Source organism: Echeneis naucrates, chromosome 12 (genome assembly GCF_900963305.1).
Source record: "Echeneis naucrates chromosome 12, fEcheNa1.1, whole genome shotgun sequence".
Lineage (NCBI taxonomy): Eukaryota > Metazoa > Chordata > Actinopteri > Carangiformes > Echeneidae > Echeneis > Echeneis naucrates.
The window spans coordinates 6,315,672-6,332,223 of NC_042522.1; the positions used below are offsets into that span (position 1 = coordinate 6,315,672).

Sequence of the window (16,552 nt, forward strand, 5' to 3'; positions counted from 1 at the left end):
TTCTTTAACTGGTGTAGAACGTCTACAGACTGAAGACAAGCACGAGACAAAAATGCAGAGTTCTAGTGATCGATTGTGTTGTAAATATGATTTCTACATATTTGGTCTCTCCTCGGGTTTCCTGCAGTTTCTCTGAGGTTATCAGGAATCTTTGTAATGTTTACGTCCTTCCAAGCACCTGACATCAGGACCTAAAGCAGTGTTGGCGGAATGTGTCAGCCTGAGTTAAACATATGTGACAGATGTAATGTGAGAGGGCTTAATGTGTCCACATCAGACCCCAGAGTTCAGGCAAATGTGTACAAATCAACACGTTTTGCCGAATATTTTTTAATCTGTATATCTACTGATATCTACTGTTGTGGAAGCTTGTTCCCTGTAAGAGTCAGGTGTGTGGCAAGAAATCACAATCTGCAGCCCTGGATTTCAAACTCCACCTGTGTGTGTGTGTGTGTGTGTGCGTGTGATCTGTCCTGAGCTCACCTTCAGCTCTTTGTTGAGATCACAAGTCCTGTTGAATTCTCTTATCCAGATGAACAGCGGCCACTGTTTCTCAGCTGTGTGAAGTGGAGGGTGTGAATGCTCTGTGTGTCAAATATGTGGCATTAATGCTGAAAGGAAAAGTGTGACTGCTGTGATCTGAAAGCAGCAGAATTTGAAATTCCTCCAAAGGCTCAATCGATGTATAAATCGCATCTCCTGGTCTACTGTCCACGTTCCTATTTTGCTTATTGAGATATGATGAAACTTTCAGGCCCATGTAGGGAAATGCAGTCAGTGCACGAAGGCTCAGCATGGGAGGATATTAGGTGACCAGTGTTACTGAAATACTGAAATGCCAAACCAGATCTGTGATTCATTTGTGGACCATATTAAAGGGACACTCCACTAATCAAGATGAACACTGCTCTTAATGTCCCAGTGATGACCTCATAAAGAGTTGCCATGGTTATTTCAGTTTGAGCTTGGAGATTACATTATTTCACAGAAAAGTTAGATAGATAGACAAATAAGAGTTTTGATGCAGGGGGATCTTACTAAGATGGCTCATGGGAAATGTAGGACATATGCTATTTGGACTTTTGCTCATGGACTAAAATTTGATCTATTTTGGCCTCTGCGGTTTTAACTTTGATTATTTCTTAAGCCTCAATTTTACATATTTATTTATTTATTGGTTCATCTGTTCCATCGTCCACAATGTAATCTTAGAAACATCTTGAGGGAATTACTCAAAATTTGGTTCACACGTTTTTCAAAGGTCACAAAACTTCATAAAACATGTTTCTGGCCTGATTGCTGCCATATCTCTATCTCATAATTAAGGACGCTCATGAGGGAATTTCTTGAAATTTGACACAGATGTTCACTTCGATCAAAAATGAAATGATTAAATTTAGGTGGCCAAAGTCAAGATCACTGATATGCAAATTAATTATATATGGACTTATTGGGGGAAAAAAAAACAGCAACTCACAATTATAGATTACTAGAATGAGACACAGCTGTTTTAAATGTTTTGGGTCCAACAAATCACAAACACAAATCATAAGCAAAGAGTAGGTGGGTTCGAACTCTTCCAGGGCTGTAAGTCTTCGCTGTTGACACGACATAATCTGTAACATTAGCTTTTTCTGTTTTTTATAGATCTGATAATCTGATTTGGGGATGTATGGTTTCACTGTGAATGGTACTTGTCGCCAGAGAAGACTGATGTCACAGTGATTCTGTAGCTGGTCCTTGGTGATTCAGCTCCACCTGCTCGAACTGTGGCTCTACAGGCACTAACTCACTCTGCAAGTGTGTGAATGAGTGAATAAGAATCAGGCCGCTGGTGGAGGAGAGACTACTTGATCTTCCATTGACATGCAGTTTAGACAGACGGGCAGGAGGATTTATTACAAGATCATTTATTGTGGTTTTATTAAAACCTAATATTCTCCAGCTGCTTCTTTTAGTTCTCTTTCTTTTTTCTTTAACTCAGAGGACTTCTATCTGTTTCTTTAATTCTTCTTGACGGACATTGGTTTGAAATGTTCGTCTTGTCTCCACGATGACCTTCCTTTTCTCCATCTGTCTACTACTTGGCATCTCTTTATTTTCTTATCCAAGATGATTTTAGTGAATATCTTCAAAAATAAATAAATGACTAAAATAAAACTATGATGGAAAGATTAGGTTACGATGCCACAGAGGGAGTCTGTCTCTTCTGGTCATTGGCTCGCTGTTTTTCTTTAGTTTAAGTTAAAGTTTGTTGAATATCGTATTTACAGACTAAAGAATGGAAGGAAAGTGGAAGAATTAAACAAGAAAGATTTTCACCAGTTTATGATAACAAATACACGACACAATCAACATTTCTAAATCCTTCTCCACTTGTGCGGAGGACATGAGCTGCTGCTGTGCTTCTTCCTCCACAGGTTTTGACGTGGTTTGGATTTTCTAAGCTTACGTGTGATTCTAAATGACCCTCGTCTCTCCCTCAGCCGCTCCATCCATCTATCAGCTTTGCTATACTCTGGGATAGAACACAGTTTCCATGGTGACAAACTGGACCATAGAATTGACCCACCTGAACAAATCAACTCTTTGAAATTCAATTAAGGCAGTCTATTTTCTCACAAAGGGGTTGTTTTTATTTTCTTTAAATATGATTTAGGGCACTAAAGACTCTCTGGGTGAAAGTCTGACTGAGGTCTGTTCTTACTGTTGTCAGTTTTTAAATGAGTGCTGGATTCATTTAAAAAATGTCCAGACAAGGAGAAAAAATAAATAGACACACAAAATTACTATAATCTAAACAGTAACACTGTAGATATGGACAGTAGCGATGCAGGGCTTTGTCTGGACTAGAACAGCGAGTGAAAACAGGTTATTTTAAGGAGCAGAGTCAGTCATACTAATGAGCATGTATTGGTGAAACAATGGTGTTCGGTCGAGAGTGTAGCAGTCAGTCACGCATGGTCTCAGGTGAAATACTGAGACATGCTGCATGTATTTTAAGATTTCCTGTCTTTATTCCTGGTAAATTGGTGATTTTGTTTGTTTGTTGTTGTTGTTAAAGGTTTTGTGTGAGTTTAGTGGAATACTGTTAAAGCCGTTGTACTGCACTCAGTATAAAGGCAACTAGGACTTGTCATTGACATGTATTGAAGTCGATAGTTGAAGCCAGTTTGTTTTTTCAGCCATATATATATATATATATATATTTTTTTTTTTTTAATCAAAGCTATAAAGAGGACTTGTCAGTGGAGCGGTTGTCATTGAAATCCTTGAGGCTAAGATTTGCATGCCAAGAAATGTATTGTATGCCGCACGCACCGCCAAAAGTAATAATAAAAAAATAAAATAAAATGATGATTGATGAAAAATAGGGGAAATACAGAAGTTTGTAGAGAAACTAAAGTACATTTCCTATATTTCGTTTCACAGACTCTGCAAAAGAAGCTGATCCAAATCTTTTACAGGACCTGTTGGCCTGAGAGTGAAAAGGCAACAAAAAAAAAAACAACAACAACAAAAAAAAAAGAGCAGGGAAATAAGCCCTTACTTTATTTCACTGTTGAGACATTATGATAGAACCTTGTGTCAGATCTCCTGCCACGTCTCTGAGGCAGCTTCAGAGCCCTCAGGCAGTGCTATCACAGGTTCTCATCAGTCAGTGACCATGCTCACTCTGTGTCTTCATTGACTTTACAACTTTTCCCAGCACGTGACCAAGAACACACGAGTCGGACCACACCTGTAAACTGTCCAAATTATTCTAGAAGTTTGTTTTTTTTTATTATTTCTTAGTTTTGAAGGTTATCACAAGTCATCAGTAGTTTATTTACTGCACCAAGAGTACAAAAATTCATTTTAGCGCTACTTTACATTTTGTCATTCTCTTCCTGTGGCTGCTGTTGCGACTCAATATTTGTAAACCTTGGTGATTAGAAAGGGAGCAATTGATGCATTCCAAGGTGGGAAGGTGCATTTTTAATGTTTTTGTGCAAGCACAAATGTGTGCAGGTAGTATGGGTTAAGCTCCCATACGTCACAATGATCAATTTCACGATAGTATCATTGGGTTTAGCTGTGATGTAGTAACCAGGAGTCTCTTGTCAATCTTTAACTCCTGACCTTATTTCAGCTTCAGGTGGATCATGTAATTTATATTTCTAAATCTGGGGGGAAGATAACTGACTCATCTGATTCAGGATAGAGAGGCTCAACTTAAATCTGACATAAATTCAGGCAGTAGGCATGTACACTGGGGAGAGCTGATATGAGATCTGTGGATGAGGCTCAGACATTCTTTGGATTTGTTTCCTCATTTATTTTCATTTCGGTGATCATGTGTTTTTACTCTAATACCATCTGCAAGAAAAAACAAATCTGGCAGTAATAAAGGTTTATCATTCATTCATTCATCTTCTACCACTTATCTGTTTCCGGGTCGTGGGGGCTGCTGGAGCCAATCCCGGCTCACATTGGGCGAGGCTGGGTACACCCTGGACAGGTCGCCAGTCCATCACAGGGCCAACACACAGACAGACAGAGACCAACAACCACTCACACTCAGACCTACAGACAATTTAGAGTCACCAGTTAACCCAAACATGATGTCTATGGACGGTGGGAGGAAATCCACGCAGGCACGGTGAGAGGATGTAAACAGAAAGGACCCAGGCTGAGAACCAAACCTGTGACCTTCTTATTGTGGGGCTAATAAAGGTTTAATTCACTACAATTTAGTTAAACAGTTTTCCAGGAAACTGTTTGGATGTTGTGTCCTTACTAAGAGCCTCTCCCTACATGCCAAACATTAAATATGACTTTACTGCCTCTCGTTGCTCGATGAACTATAAACTCTCTCTCGCTGAGAGTTGAGGATGGCCGGTGGCCTGTTGTTTGGTCTTTAATGGGCTATAAAATGTCAAGTTAGATAAATGATGGGGAACACATTGTTCTGACATAATAGATACTCAATCTAAGAACAGCAGTGAAATGAGGAAATATTGTTCATATACCTGTTGCTTTCATGTCATCATTGTGTGGAAAAGGGTTGCATATCTGAATGTCACGACACTTTCCCTGCTTTTGTCACTTTCATGTGGTCATGTGGTTACTGTTACATGTGCTGCATTATTACTCAGAGCATTAAAAGGAAAGAAATTTGGTTGCATGCAGCCTTATATTGATTTGATGGCATAAGGTACATAAGCATTGATCTCAGATGTTTTACTATTTGAGTCTTTTTTTTTTTTTTTTTGTAATTTTATGTTGTGTTTTTCTACTTTTTTGTTTCCTTAGCAACAGCAAGCAGAGAAAAATAATGAGTTTTTCGGGTTTGTTGTCTCAAGGGTCAGAGGCCGATTTCTAAAGTACTTGACATAGAAGAAGATAGAAGATAGAATTACATCTGACAGCCTTGTATTATAAGAAGATCCATGTCTTTAGCGACAATATGGCCATATGTTTGAAGAAAATATAAAGACTGACACCAATATTAGGGACATAGGAAGTGTAAGGAGCTAAATGTTGCAATTTAATCTTCATGCCATCAGATCAAAATGGGCCTTGAAAATGAAGGTCATTAAATGTATGATATAATACAACCCATTTATTCAATTAGACTCAGATCAATCAGATTCAGACTCTTGAAAAAAATCTGGCAGGTTTGCCTGTTTGAAACCTTTAATAGTTTGTTTTTAAAACTTATTCAAAGCATATCTAAATATTTAGAGTGTATTACCTTTTATTTCATCATGTTTCACTCAAAAAGGAGATGGCGTGCTGTATTTCTGGCATCTTGCAAAGCATGCCAAATGCCTCTTTTCTGACTCTGTCTCCCACTTGTAGAAAAGTGTCAGGAATAGCGGGACAAAGGTGTTATGAAAATGTAACGTGACAATTTTCCATCCCTCTCTTTTTATTCTCCTACAACTGCAGTTTGAGAATCAATCAGCTGCCGAAGAGCAGGTGGATTAGGATTCAATCAGAAATGAGCTACACACAAACCGTCCGCTGCTTGTCCTGAGGACATTAAAAGATGACAAATAGTTGGAAGTGTGTTGTCTCCCCTGTCCCTGTCAGATCTGCCGTCAGCGCTGACGTTCCGCTGCTGCCGTTTTCAAGATAGATCTTGGCTGCGGCTGGATTTTAAATATTTCAGCGTTTGCCAAAAGACTACATATGGACTGTCATGTTTTTCTTGCTTAAGTTATAGCGACGGACAAGACTGTGTGGTTGTGTGTGAATGGGATTGTGTGTGTTTGATTGACAGAAAGACAGTGGGCTGCTTTTTAGTCTGACGTGCAGTGATCACCCAGTGGCTCTACAGTTCTTAGAGCTCCATCCAACATTTCTATTACAGCCAGATAAAACTTTGGGCGACGCTGCATGTCGATCATTTTTTTTTTTTTTTTTTTTTAGCTTTATGTCTTGGGTATGAATAGATGTGGTGATTGGATTTCTGAATTAATGAGAAAGGTTGACTGAAGCTCCACTGGAGGAGTTGGTAAAGACAAAATAAACCATAAACCTTCATTTAAACCTTAAACCCTTATATTTCTCTAAAATTTTGTCTCATCACGGATCTTAAGAAAAACTTGTAATTCATTACAAAGTAAAGTTGGATATAATAGACAGACAAGACTTAAAATCTACTTAAACTAAACAAATAAGTGACAAATGAGATCATCTTCATTTTTCACACAAACAGAAACGCACAGACATACGTGATATAAGAAGCATTATCTCGTTATCAGGTAGCCCATCTTCGAGCAGGAAGGGAGTCCGGTTAACATCAATAAAACGGAGGGAGACTGGGCTCAAATCTCACTCAGATAAAATCATTCTCTTTCTTCTATAACAAAACAAGCTTTGTTTGAAGAAAAAGATTTTCTTTGTTTCCTCAAAGTCAGATCTTGGCATACGGTCATATGGCAGAGACACACAGAGACAGCACTGGGGTTGAGTGGTATGGAGAAAATTAATATCACGTCCGTTATAAGAAATCCAATACTGGCATATAGCATAAGAAAAACCACAAGGAGTAATTAAGATGATTACACTGCGGTGAACTGTGAACCATGTGGACTGTGATTTCAATATTTTTTGTTCTAATTTTGGGAGATGTAAAAAAGTATTTTATTCTTGATTAAGGAGTAGAATTTCAGCTGAAATATCATTTAGGTCTAATGCCAGGCCCTGCTAACATGTAATCACTCAGATCCATATTTAGAGTATCAAAAGCTCAGTTTAACCAGAGTGACAAAACATATGATAATAATGAAAATGACATGTTATAGGAAATTGATATGAGATCTGTTTGTTGGTCTTAGCTTGCAGCATTGTCTTTCTTCAGAATGGCTGCACATTCACGAGCAGCATAGCACTAAAAAGCCAAACATGTAACGCAGCGGATGATCTGGCCCAGAGAGACCCAGTTGGTTCTCACCAACTGGGTCACCAACCACACCAGTGTGGCATTTTTTGTTCAGCTGCTGACTTTGTCTTCAAAGTTGCTTTTGTGCCACCACTTTAATTTCGAAGCCCCTTCTCTTGCCATCTGACTGTGACCTTGGTGCAAGTTTTGACACCCATGTATACATTTATCACTGTGTGATCGGTATTTTTCATTTTCAAAGAAGCAAAGTCACACAAGTTCATCTCAGGCCATTGTTTGACCTCTTGAAATATCATTTTAATGTGATTTAGGCAAGCCATGATTGATGTATAAACTACAACTGTGTGACCTTTTCAAAATGTTCTATTTCTTTGCTTATTATGCACGTGACAAGTGCTGTTTCAACATAATAAGAGAGGACAAAAAACATGCCATGAGTTGCAGTAGAGTTTGAGGACGGGTCACAAAGCACATAACCAGGCCGGTGAAAAAGGCTGGTTTACATGATGGCTGACAGGATACAGGTGTGTGAGTGGGCAGGACAAGAAACAGGTGGTCAGGTGGACTTGGGGGGAAACATCTGGGGACATCTGGTGGACAGATGTTAGAATGGAAGGTCTGGGAGAGGCAAGCGGGGAGGAAGACAGGAGGCCAGGTGTAACTGAAGAGCATTTGGACTGACTGGTGTGGAGCAGTACTTATCTTCTTTGTGTGTGTCCGGACTCATGGACTGTGGAGTAAAATGGAGTATTGATGAAAAAACAACAACAAAAAAATAAAAAATAAATGATCCTGTTAGTTCAGACTGAATTACAGTTGTTAATTAATGGGTTAAATTGTGGTAAAACAAAAGTTTGGCTTTCCCAGAAGAATTCTTGACAGCAGTTTGTGAAAGAGGAGGTCAAAACTAGATTTATCTTGGGATTTGTAATTGCGACCCTCTGGCCATGGACTCACATGTGTTGTTCAAACTAGCACTGCCACCACATCCTGCCGCTTGTTCCCCAGTGTGCTTGTGCGAAAACACACCTTATCGTTCCTTCCCATCAGCACTCCCTCCTCACCACCTCAGCTGTGAAAGTAAAGAGATAAGAACGAACTTTGATTATTTAATGTCCTCGTAAAGATATTGGGAATTTTCAAGGAACAAAAAAACTTCCTCGATTTCACGACACTGTCTGTTAAGGTCATGCTACAGATCAGATGATGTTTTCAGGCAAGTGACTGACAGGACCAGGAAGATTTTGTAACTGAGATGTAGTCAGGGAAATGCTATTGGGGCTGGTTCACAGAGTGGAAATATGCAAGCCTGTCTGGAATAAGATTTTTATGGGTTTTCACAGCGACAACAGTGTTGTGCCCAAGACTTTTTGTCCTTTTATTTGACACATTATTGGCAAAGGTTTATTTGTATTATTTCTTGGCATGATTTGAAATGAAATGGCATGAAATGAAATCTTAAAATCATCTCATTCCCCAGAAGAATCAACTCAAGGATCATGATCTTTTTCTGAGCATGCTTTTTTTCATCAACTATTTGAGTTTGTCAGACTGAAATTCATCCTCAGATCCAACAGATGAAATGACAGATAATAGCAAATATGGCAGCATATAGATGGCAGAAGTAGCTATGACCAACAAGGCGTATATAACTTATGTCAGGCAATAACAGCTGAATTTTTAGTAAGAAATAATCTCTTTGTCTTACAAATAATACAACGGTGATACAGCTGCCGAATGCACAGAGTAAATCAATCAAGATAAAATTACACTGAACTACATGGTGCTTTGTTTCCTATCAAGTCCTCCACTCCATCAAGTTTTTCAGCAGTCAGATCCAACCCACTGGAGACGTCTCCTGAAATAGGACCTTTACTGCAACAAGCATGCCAAACTTTAATCGGCGTGGTTACAATAATAAACAGGCTTCTCGATCCTAGTTGCCATGGCTACTGTAATAATGCTTGTGTCATAATTAGATTTAGGCACAAAATTATCTTGGTTAGGTTTAGGAAATACCAAGATTTGGTTTATTAATAACACAGCTGGCAAACTTTGTCGAACACTCATAGATAATAGAAACACGGGAATCAAACACCTCTTAATCGCTACTACAACTACATCACCTTTGCCCCCGTCACGATCACTGCAGCCGCTAGATGTTGCATAGCAAAGGTAACTATGGGTCATAATAAACGGCCACACAAACAACCTATGGACCCGCTTTGAACAGGGGGACACATTCTGGCTGAAGGCGAGAAGGAGATACGCTCGAGGGCTGTTGCTGGGAATGTAGACCATAATAGTGTCAGAAATGGGTTTCATGTCGTTAAAATCTTACACAAACAGAGCTTAAATTTCACAGTATCAGCTCCCAAACCTGTGGTTCAGTTCAGGCTCATTTGCTGCTCATTAGCTCAAAATAGAAACACATGTTTTCCACATATGTAAAGGTCCCCATGAGACAAGTTGCAAGGTTTTTCTTTTTCTCTTATTCTCTTTCTTGTGAAAGTTTATTTTGTTGTTGTTGTTGTTGTTTTGTTTTGTTTTTATCATAATTGACAACTGACACAGCCTCATAAAATGTTTCACTGCCCACCAAGAGAAAATCCACAAAACGCATCTGCCACAAGAGACAGCCCTCTCACCTTTTCCTCCGTTTTCAGATGGGCAGTGCAGAGAGTGACAGTGAGACAGATTAGAGCAGACACAGGAAGGAAAATGCTGGTTAACCACTAAACCCTCTCTGGACAAAGTGTTAGCCCTGCAAGTCCTTGAAAATGATGTTATAAAACTTGATTTAACTTGTGGGAAAATCCCAACACTTCCCTCCCCCACATTGTTTTTGAATTCTGGGAAAATTCTTGGAAGAGAGGTTTAGTTTTTTAATGCTATAGATGGGGCTTGCCAAATTAAGGCCTGTGGTGAAACGTGCATTCAAGAATAGACAATGTGCGTGCCATTTGTTGGAATAATATGCTGAGTGTGTATGTGCAGTCAAAACATCGGATTTTGCCTTTATGGATCAGATTGAAGGATAACATGTTCCTGTTCTGATTCTGTACAGTCCTATTAGTCTTTAGGTCAAGCTGTAGGTTTGAATTTGAGTGTGGCTCATTCTCAAATTGCTGGATTAGAGCAGAATCCAGATACCAAATCCAAAATCCAACATCCAGCCATGTAGGTGTTATGTGGTTTTCCTCTGAATCTCTACAAGACATCGTGTGTAGGCCATTATGCAGTCCATGAGGTCACAGCTCCGTGATCTCCACCTGTGAGAAGTGTTTAAGGCAACGCCAGACAGCTGACTCATGAGAAAATGAGAAAAAACTAATTTGTATGGTTCATTAGGTCAGCATCTGAAGTGAGTTGAAAGGAGCATGGATGTTTCTTACTGTATAACTGATACTTTGTAAGTACCAGTTCTGTTGGCCAAAGAACAGACTTAAAACAAACAAAATGTAGCCAAGCTGAAATGGCATATTTACTTAGCCCTAGCCCTAACCTTAACCTTACCAGTACAAATTTTCTACAACTATACAAGTGTAATTCAAAAAGGCTGGATATTTATGACCTCAGACCATTGAGAGTGTATTTGTAATACCGTTGCCAGCCCTAAATATCCTCGACACTATTTTAGTTTTGTCTAAGCATGGTCCCTCGCATGGCTGATGGATGTTGGGAATCTCATCCACGGCTGTGAGATGGACAAATGGACAGACAGAGAGGCAGAGCTGTGTTTGGACAGTAAATAGACTCCCAGGACAGAAAACACACAAAACAAAGGAGCAGAAGTTACAGAACATTTTTGTTTATCTTTCCCCCATTGCAGCCTCACCCTGGATGTGCCTCTGCTTGGGACTGTGTGTGTGTGTTGTGTGTAAGACAGGGACCAGAAAGGGATCCACCAGGACTACCCTTCAGGTGTGTGTTTGTTTATGTTTCCTTGTAGTCTAGAAGTGCTTTGGTCTTCAAACAGGAAGAAAGTTGACCAAATTCCCAGAGAGTAAAGGACTTTTTGGAAATGATCCACAGTTTAAAATGTTTTTCACCGTCTTGCTGTATGCCATGTCCTTTCACCGCTGTTGGAGTGAATTGGCTTTCTTGTTGGCAGGTTGTTCAAGCATCTGTAAGGAATTTAAACTGCATTATTTTAAGAGACTCCTAAACCTCCAATGTACATTTCTCAAAATGAAGCTGACATGAGTTCGCTTGGTTGGAATAAACGTTTGCACGAGGAAACAACTTCATTTATCATTTTAAACAGGAGCAAACCCCAGCTTTACGTAAAACCGTATTTCCCCTACTGCATTACAGTTGGTAAGAGTTAAAACAACAACCCCCCCCCCCCAAAAAAAAAAATCCACCCATTCTCCACCTTATTATCTGCAAAAGGCAGATAAGGCACAAAATAAACAATGTCCAATCTTATATTTGCCCTAAATTGCTGTATTTGTTGTATTTTACTTTTATGTAAGAATTTGTGAACTATTCTGTAGCGTGTAATTTATATCAAATTGTGAGCAATTTTTACCTACAAGTGGTAAGAAAAAGTTTTCATCTGGTGAAATGTTGCTCTTTAAGTAAATGCAGTTAGAGAGATTGTAATAAAATAGCTTTTGTGTGATCTGTTGCCTACAAGAGATCGCTTATCTTTAGAAAAGTACCAGCTTGATCTACATATTTTTATTCCACATCCTACAGGCCAAAGACAATATGTAATTCCTGCGTTGTTTCACACTGTCGCTGTCTCGGGTTTCTGTTTCTGCTGTACTGTATTTGGTTGTAGCTGCCTTGACAGGATGAGCAGACATAGTCACATAATGAATAGGCGAACGGGGATGTAGCTCGGTGGTAAAGGCCCAGGGTTCAAACCCCAGCCACAATGCAAACCAGTGGTAGATTTGTGTCGGTCAGAAGCCTGGAGAAATGGGGAGGGTTGCCACAGCAAGGGCATCTGGTTGCCAGATCAGTCATGCAAGTCACAGAGCTGACTTGCTGTGGCGACCCTGAATAGGGAGCTTGCTAAAAGAGAGATAACAAATAAACCCCTGTTGTTGCTGTAAACAAATCAGTGAAAATATACTACGCAGAGCCTTTTTTTTTTTTCTGTGTTTTCATTTTCAAAACCTCTAAAATCTATCTCTGCAAAAACAAATGCTGAATTCTCAAATTTGCACTTTGATACCGAAACTTTTATCATTCAGACAGACTCGTCTTTTTCTCTCCTGTCGCTCTTTCTCTGCATCTTTGCAGAGGACTTCACCACCTTCAGGAAAATGTTGACAGTTGTTCCCAGTCCCTCTTTTCTCATTTCCCATGCTTCTCTTCCCACTGACCTCACTTCACAAACTCTCTTCTGTCTCCTCTCTTCGGTCATTTCGGCCAGCACAGCTATGACATAAAACTATGTCTGCTGTGACCCTTTAAAGCTTTTCTCTCGACCTTTTATACAAACCAGATCTGGTTACATTCTAAGTTTGATCCGAAGCCACTTCTGATAGCTAACCCATTACAGGTCCTGGAATTGTGATATTACAATTCAAAGCCATGAAAATGCATAAAAAAATATGATATAAATCACTGTGCTATGTTGGAATTGCTCTACAAATTGTTTTGTTTCAGACTTTTTTTGAAAGTTTACTGTATGTTTTTCTCTCCCTCTCAGATTGTCGTTCCTGCCAAACCGGAGCTACATCGACAACGGTCGGACGATACTGGCCAATGAGCAGGAGTCGCAGGACTCTCTTGGAGCACTATGAGGAAGACTGACTGACCTGTCACATTTAGCTGATGTGGGGAAGCTTTGAATTTTTGTAATCCCAAGAATATGTCGTTATTATACCTTATTAGTCCATTTATGAGGATGTTCTGTAGCATGGATGTCCACGCTGCCCTCCAGCATCATCAGCTTATGGGGCTGTCCATGTTGATGGCGTCCAGAGTAACCCAGGAGTTAGTGCCACCACTGGTGGTGATCAGGAGAGTACGGATAAATCACACTCTGGAGGACTCTGACACTGACGCTGCTGGATGCAGCGTCAACAACGGACACTTTTATTTGGATTTTTCAATTACAGTTTTTAAATGCCTATAAACAAAGCATGAAAAGACTGGGCATGCAAAAACCTTCTCATGGCACATGAAAGCTGTGAATCGTTTGCATCTCCGACTACATCCAAAACTGATCTTGTGTTGTAGTCCAGGTCTACTTATGTACAGCAAGGTGGGAATCGCATCACTATTATTGTCCAGCAAAAGCCACATGGCACATGAATTTGCGCTTTACATTTTTTTTTTTTTTTTATATAACATTTTGTTCTAAAGGACCTAGCTTGCATTCAAACAGACTCACAGCAAGAAGAGGGTAGAAATAAAAGCTTCTTGGAGACCTTTAATCTGGAAATTAAGTACCCTGATTGGAATGTAAAACATGTGACAACAGGTCCACTGAATTCAGAAGGGGATATTTTTTTCAAGCTGTCGTTATGAAGTGTGACATTATTATGCAATCAAATATTATTTGACAAAATATGATGATATCAACTTTGTGCATAAGCAAGACGGGTTTTCTCCAGGACAATTTATAATTTGTGGATTATTTTATTCTTTCAACTTCTCTCAACTCAAATTAAGATTACAAGGCTGACAGTATTCTATATTACCTTATTGAAAGATTCAATGAAATGATCAAAGCCAAAAATGTATTTGTCAATCTCGTAATACTTTCTCCCGTCATTACCCTCTAATAGAATTCCTTAAAACTGCTGGGACCTGTTCACATTGCTCATTTGAGTTTTTTTATTTAAGGGTGAAAAAAAAAAAGCCTCTATAATACAGATTAGCATCTCCCTCAGCATTTGATGCTCAGTTTACATATCTGAACTTTCTGCCTCACTCTTTGTGTTTATCTCAACACATTTAGAATATCGACACAGAGATGTGAAAGTGACTCAGCCGCCTACTTTCTGTCATCACTGATATCTACAGCGCCTTTTCAACTTATTTTTGCATCTCTGCCTCAGAAAACGGTTAGCTCATTATTGTTTTTATGTTCAAAGCACAACCTGAAAGTCTAGCTTCAAAGACGAAGAGCTAAATGAATGTCTTGTTACTATGTGACAACTTAATAGTCCACTGTGCTCCACATTTTGCGTTTAATGTGTGTGATGGAGATGGTGAATAAACGACGATATTTAGTGTAACCTGATTCCTTTTCTGTGATGCTGTGATGCTGTGGACTCGTCGACCATGGTAATGCTGCCTAAAACAATGTGATGCACTTAACTCCAACAGTCCAAGTCCAACGTTTAGCTAATTTTTTTGTCTCCATCAGCTCCTAATGGAAATATATGCCAGCTCTCTGTTTCTACTGGAAGCAATAATGTACTATACAATACTAACTCAATAATAACTCAAACAATGTGGCTAAAACTGTCAGAAAAGGTGAAGGGAAGTGAGAAGTCATTTTGTGTGAACCTTTAACATCAAAATTAAACATATCTATTAGGGATCTATGTGCAATGATTACACAACTTTAAGATTTCTTTATATAATACGTGTTTGTGAATTATTGATGTCGGAAAAGCCATCTCAACAGCACGTAAAATTCATTAATAACCAAATATAGAAGATGGTGCGAATTCTCTATCAATATTTAACAGGGTTAGGGTAAAAATAAACTAGTGCCTCCACTACCACAACAACAACAACAACAACAACCACAAAATACAAATAATCTTGAAACAAAGCGTGCCAATACCTTTTCACAGTGAGGTGATTGACCTACGAAAAATAACCTTTTTAGCACCTGGAGGCCGATATGCCTAGCCAGTATCACATATGGTAAAGAGTTACAGTTCTTTTTGGAGCAAATACTGCAAAAATGTTTTCTCCAATTAAAGTAAGCTGTGTGTTTGCATCTTCTGTTGATTTAAAATGAGGGTTGTGTGCATGCTCGTGTAACACAACATTAGCATGCAGCATAGACTAATATTATTCAGTGTGGGCACCAAACACATTTTTAACAAGCTTCTCTTATTTTTGGCAGCGGTAGGCTGCAATTACACACAAAGCCCCTCATCAGGAAATCTATTTGGAACCACAAACATTATTATCCCCATTTATTCCCTCACTCACCAAGAGTGGTCTTCAGGATGATTTGCTGGGTTGATTGACATGAACCCTGAGTCCATGAACCGTTAACCAATCGGGGAAAACCCAGAGGAGCAATTCCTTATTCTGTGATCTCTCTCAAAACTCAATAGCTGCACAACAATTGCACCCCAGTGCCAGAGCTACGTTTGAATTGGCTCTAAAACTAATCTGAAGACAGCCCCGCGGCCTACAGATCCAATATTTTAGTTACAGCAAGAGATATTTTTTCCCTTGTAAATACAGCTACTTTCCCAGCAGATAAGTGACAAAAACTATTTACTCAAATATTTAAAATTAGATTTTGAGTTAAAAAAACAAACAAACAAAAAAAAAAACAACTCTATCCTATGCTGATCTCTGTACAACCACTAGAGGTAGCTGCAGCATCAGAAGTTGAGTTGATATAGAATAAACACAGAGCTATAGGGGCATATACCTCGATGAAGAACAGTATGTTTATAGACAAATGAATATGTAGCTATCGACGAATTAAAGGGAAGGCAGCTGTCTTTCCTGGGACATGGGAGTCTGTTTCCAAAGTCAGATACACAAGACGACTGCCCGAGAAACTAAACAGATGATCTCAGTGGAGGTGAATGCATACCTCATACATACATACATACATACATACATACATACATACATACATACAACACACACAAGTGGAGGAAGTAATGAGACACTTGTGCAACACAAAGACAGGATACATATTAGTCTGGTGTCTTTCTGAACATCAGTCTGAGTTTGGATCATCGAGCATGGTGTGCTTTAGCTCCTGCTACCTCAGCAGAGACGCTTAGATCCGGGTCCTGGTCACTGTTTGAACTCTTCTCCTAGCAGATGTTACAGTTCTGTCCAAACACACACCTCCAGGCTCAGAGACAGTCTCTTCCCCAAGGCCATTAGCACACTGACCTCAAATAAACATCTCACTGCCATAATAGTCCCCAAGTGAAAATGCTGTTTTTTTCATCTCACTCATCCTCACTCATCTGCAAAATT

General features: G+C 39.3%; 1 protein-coding gene across 1 annotated transcript in view; it reads left to right on the forward strand.

The window, feature by feature from the left end:
- LOC115052024 (5-hydroxytryptamine receptor 4) overlaps positions 1-14,533 on the forward strand; it is a 35,384-nt gene extending 20,851 nt beyond the window's left edge. The window contains exon 7 of the mRNA XM_029515900.1: positions 13,062-14,533. Coding sequence (XP_029371760.1) covers positions 13,062-13,155 — 94 coding nt within the window. The 3' untranslated portion in view covers positions 13,156-14,533. The remainder of the gene's footprint in view (positions 1-13,061) is intronic.
- The last annotated feature ends 2,019 nt before the right edge of the window (positions 14,534-16,552 follow it).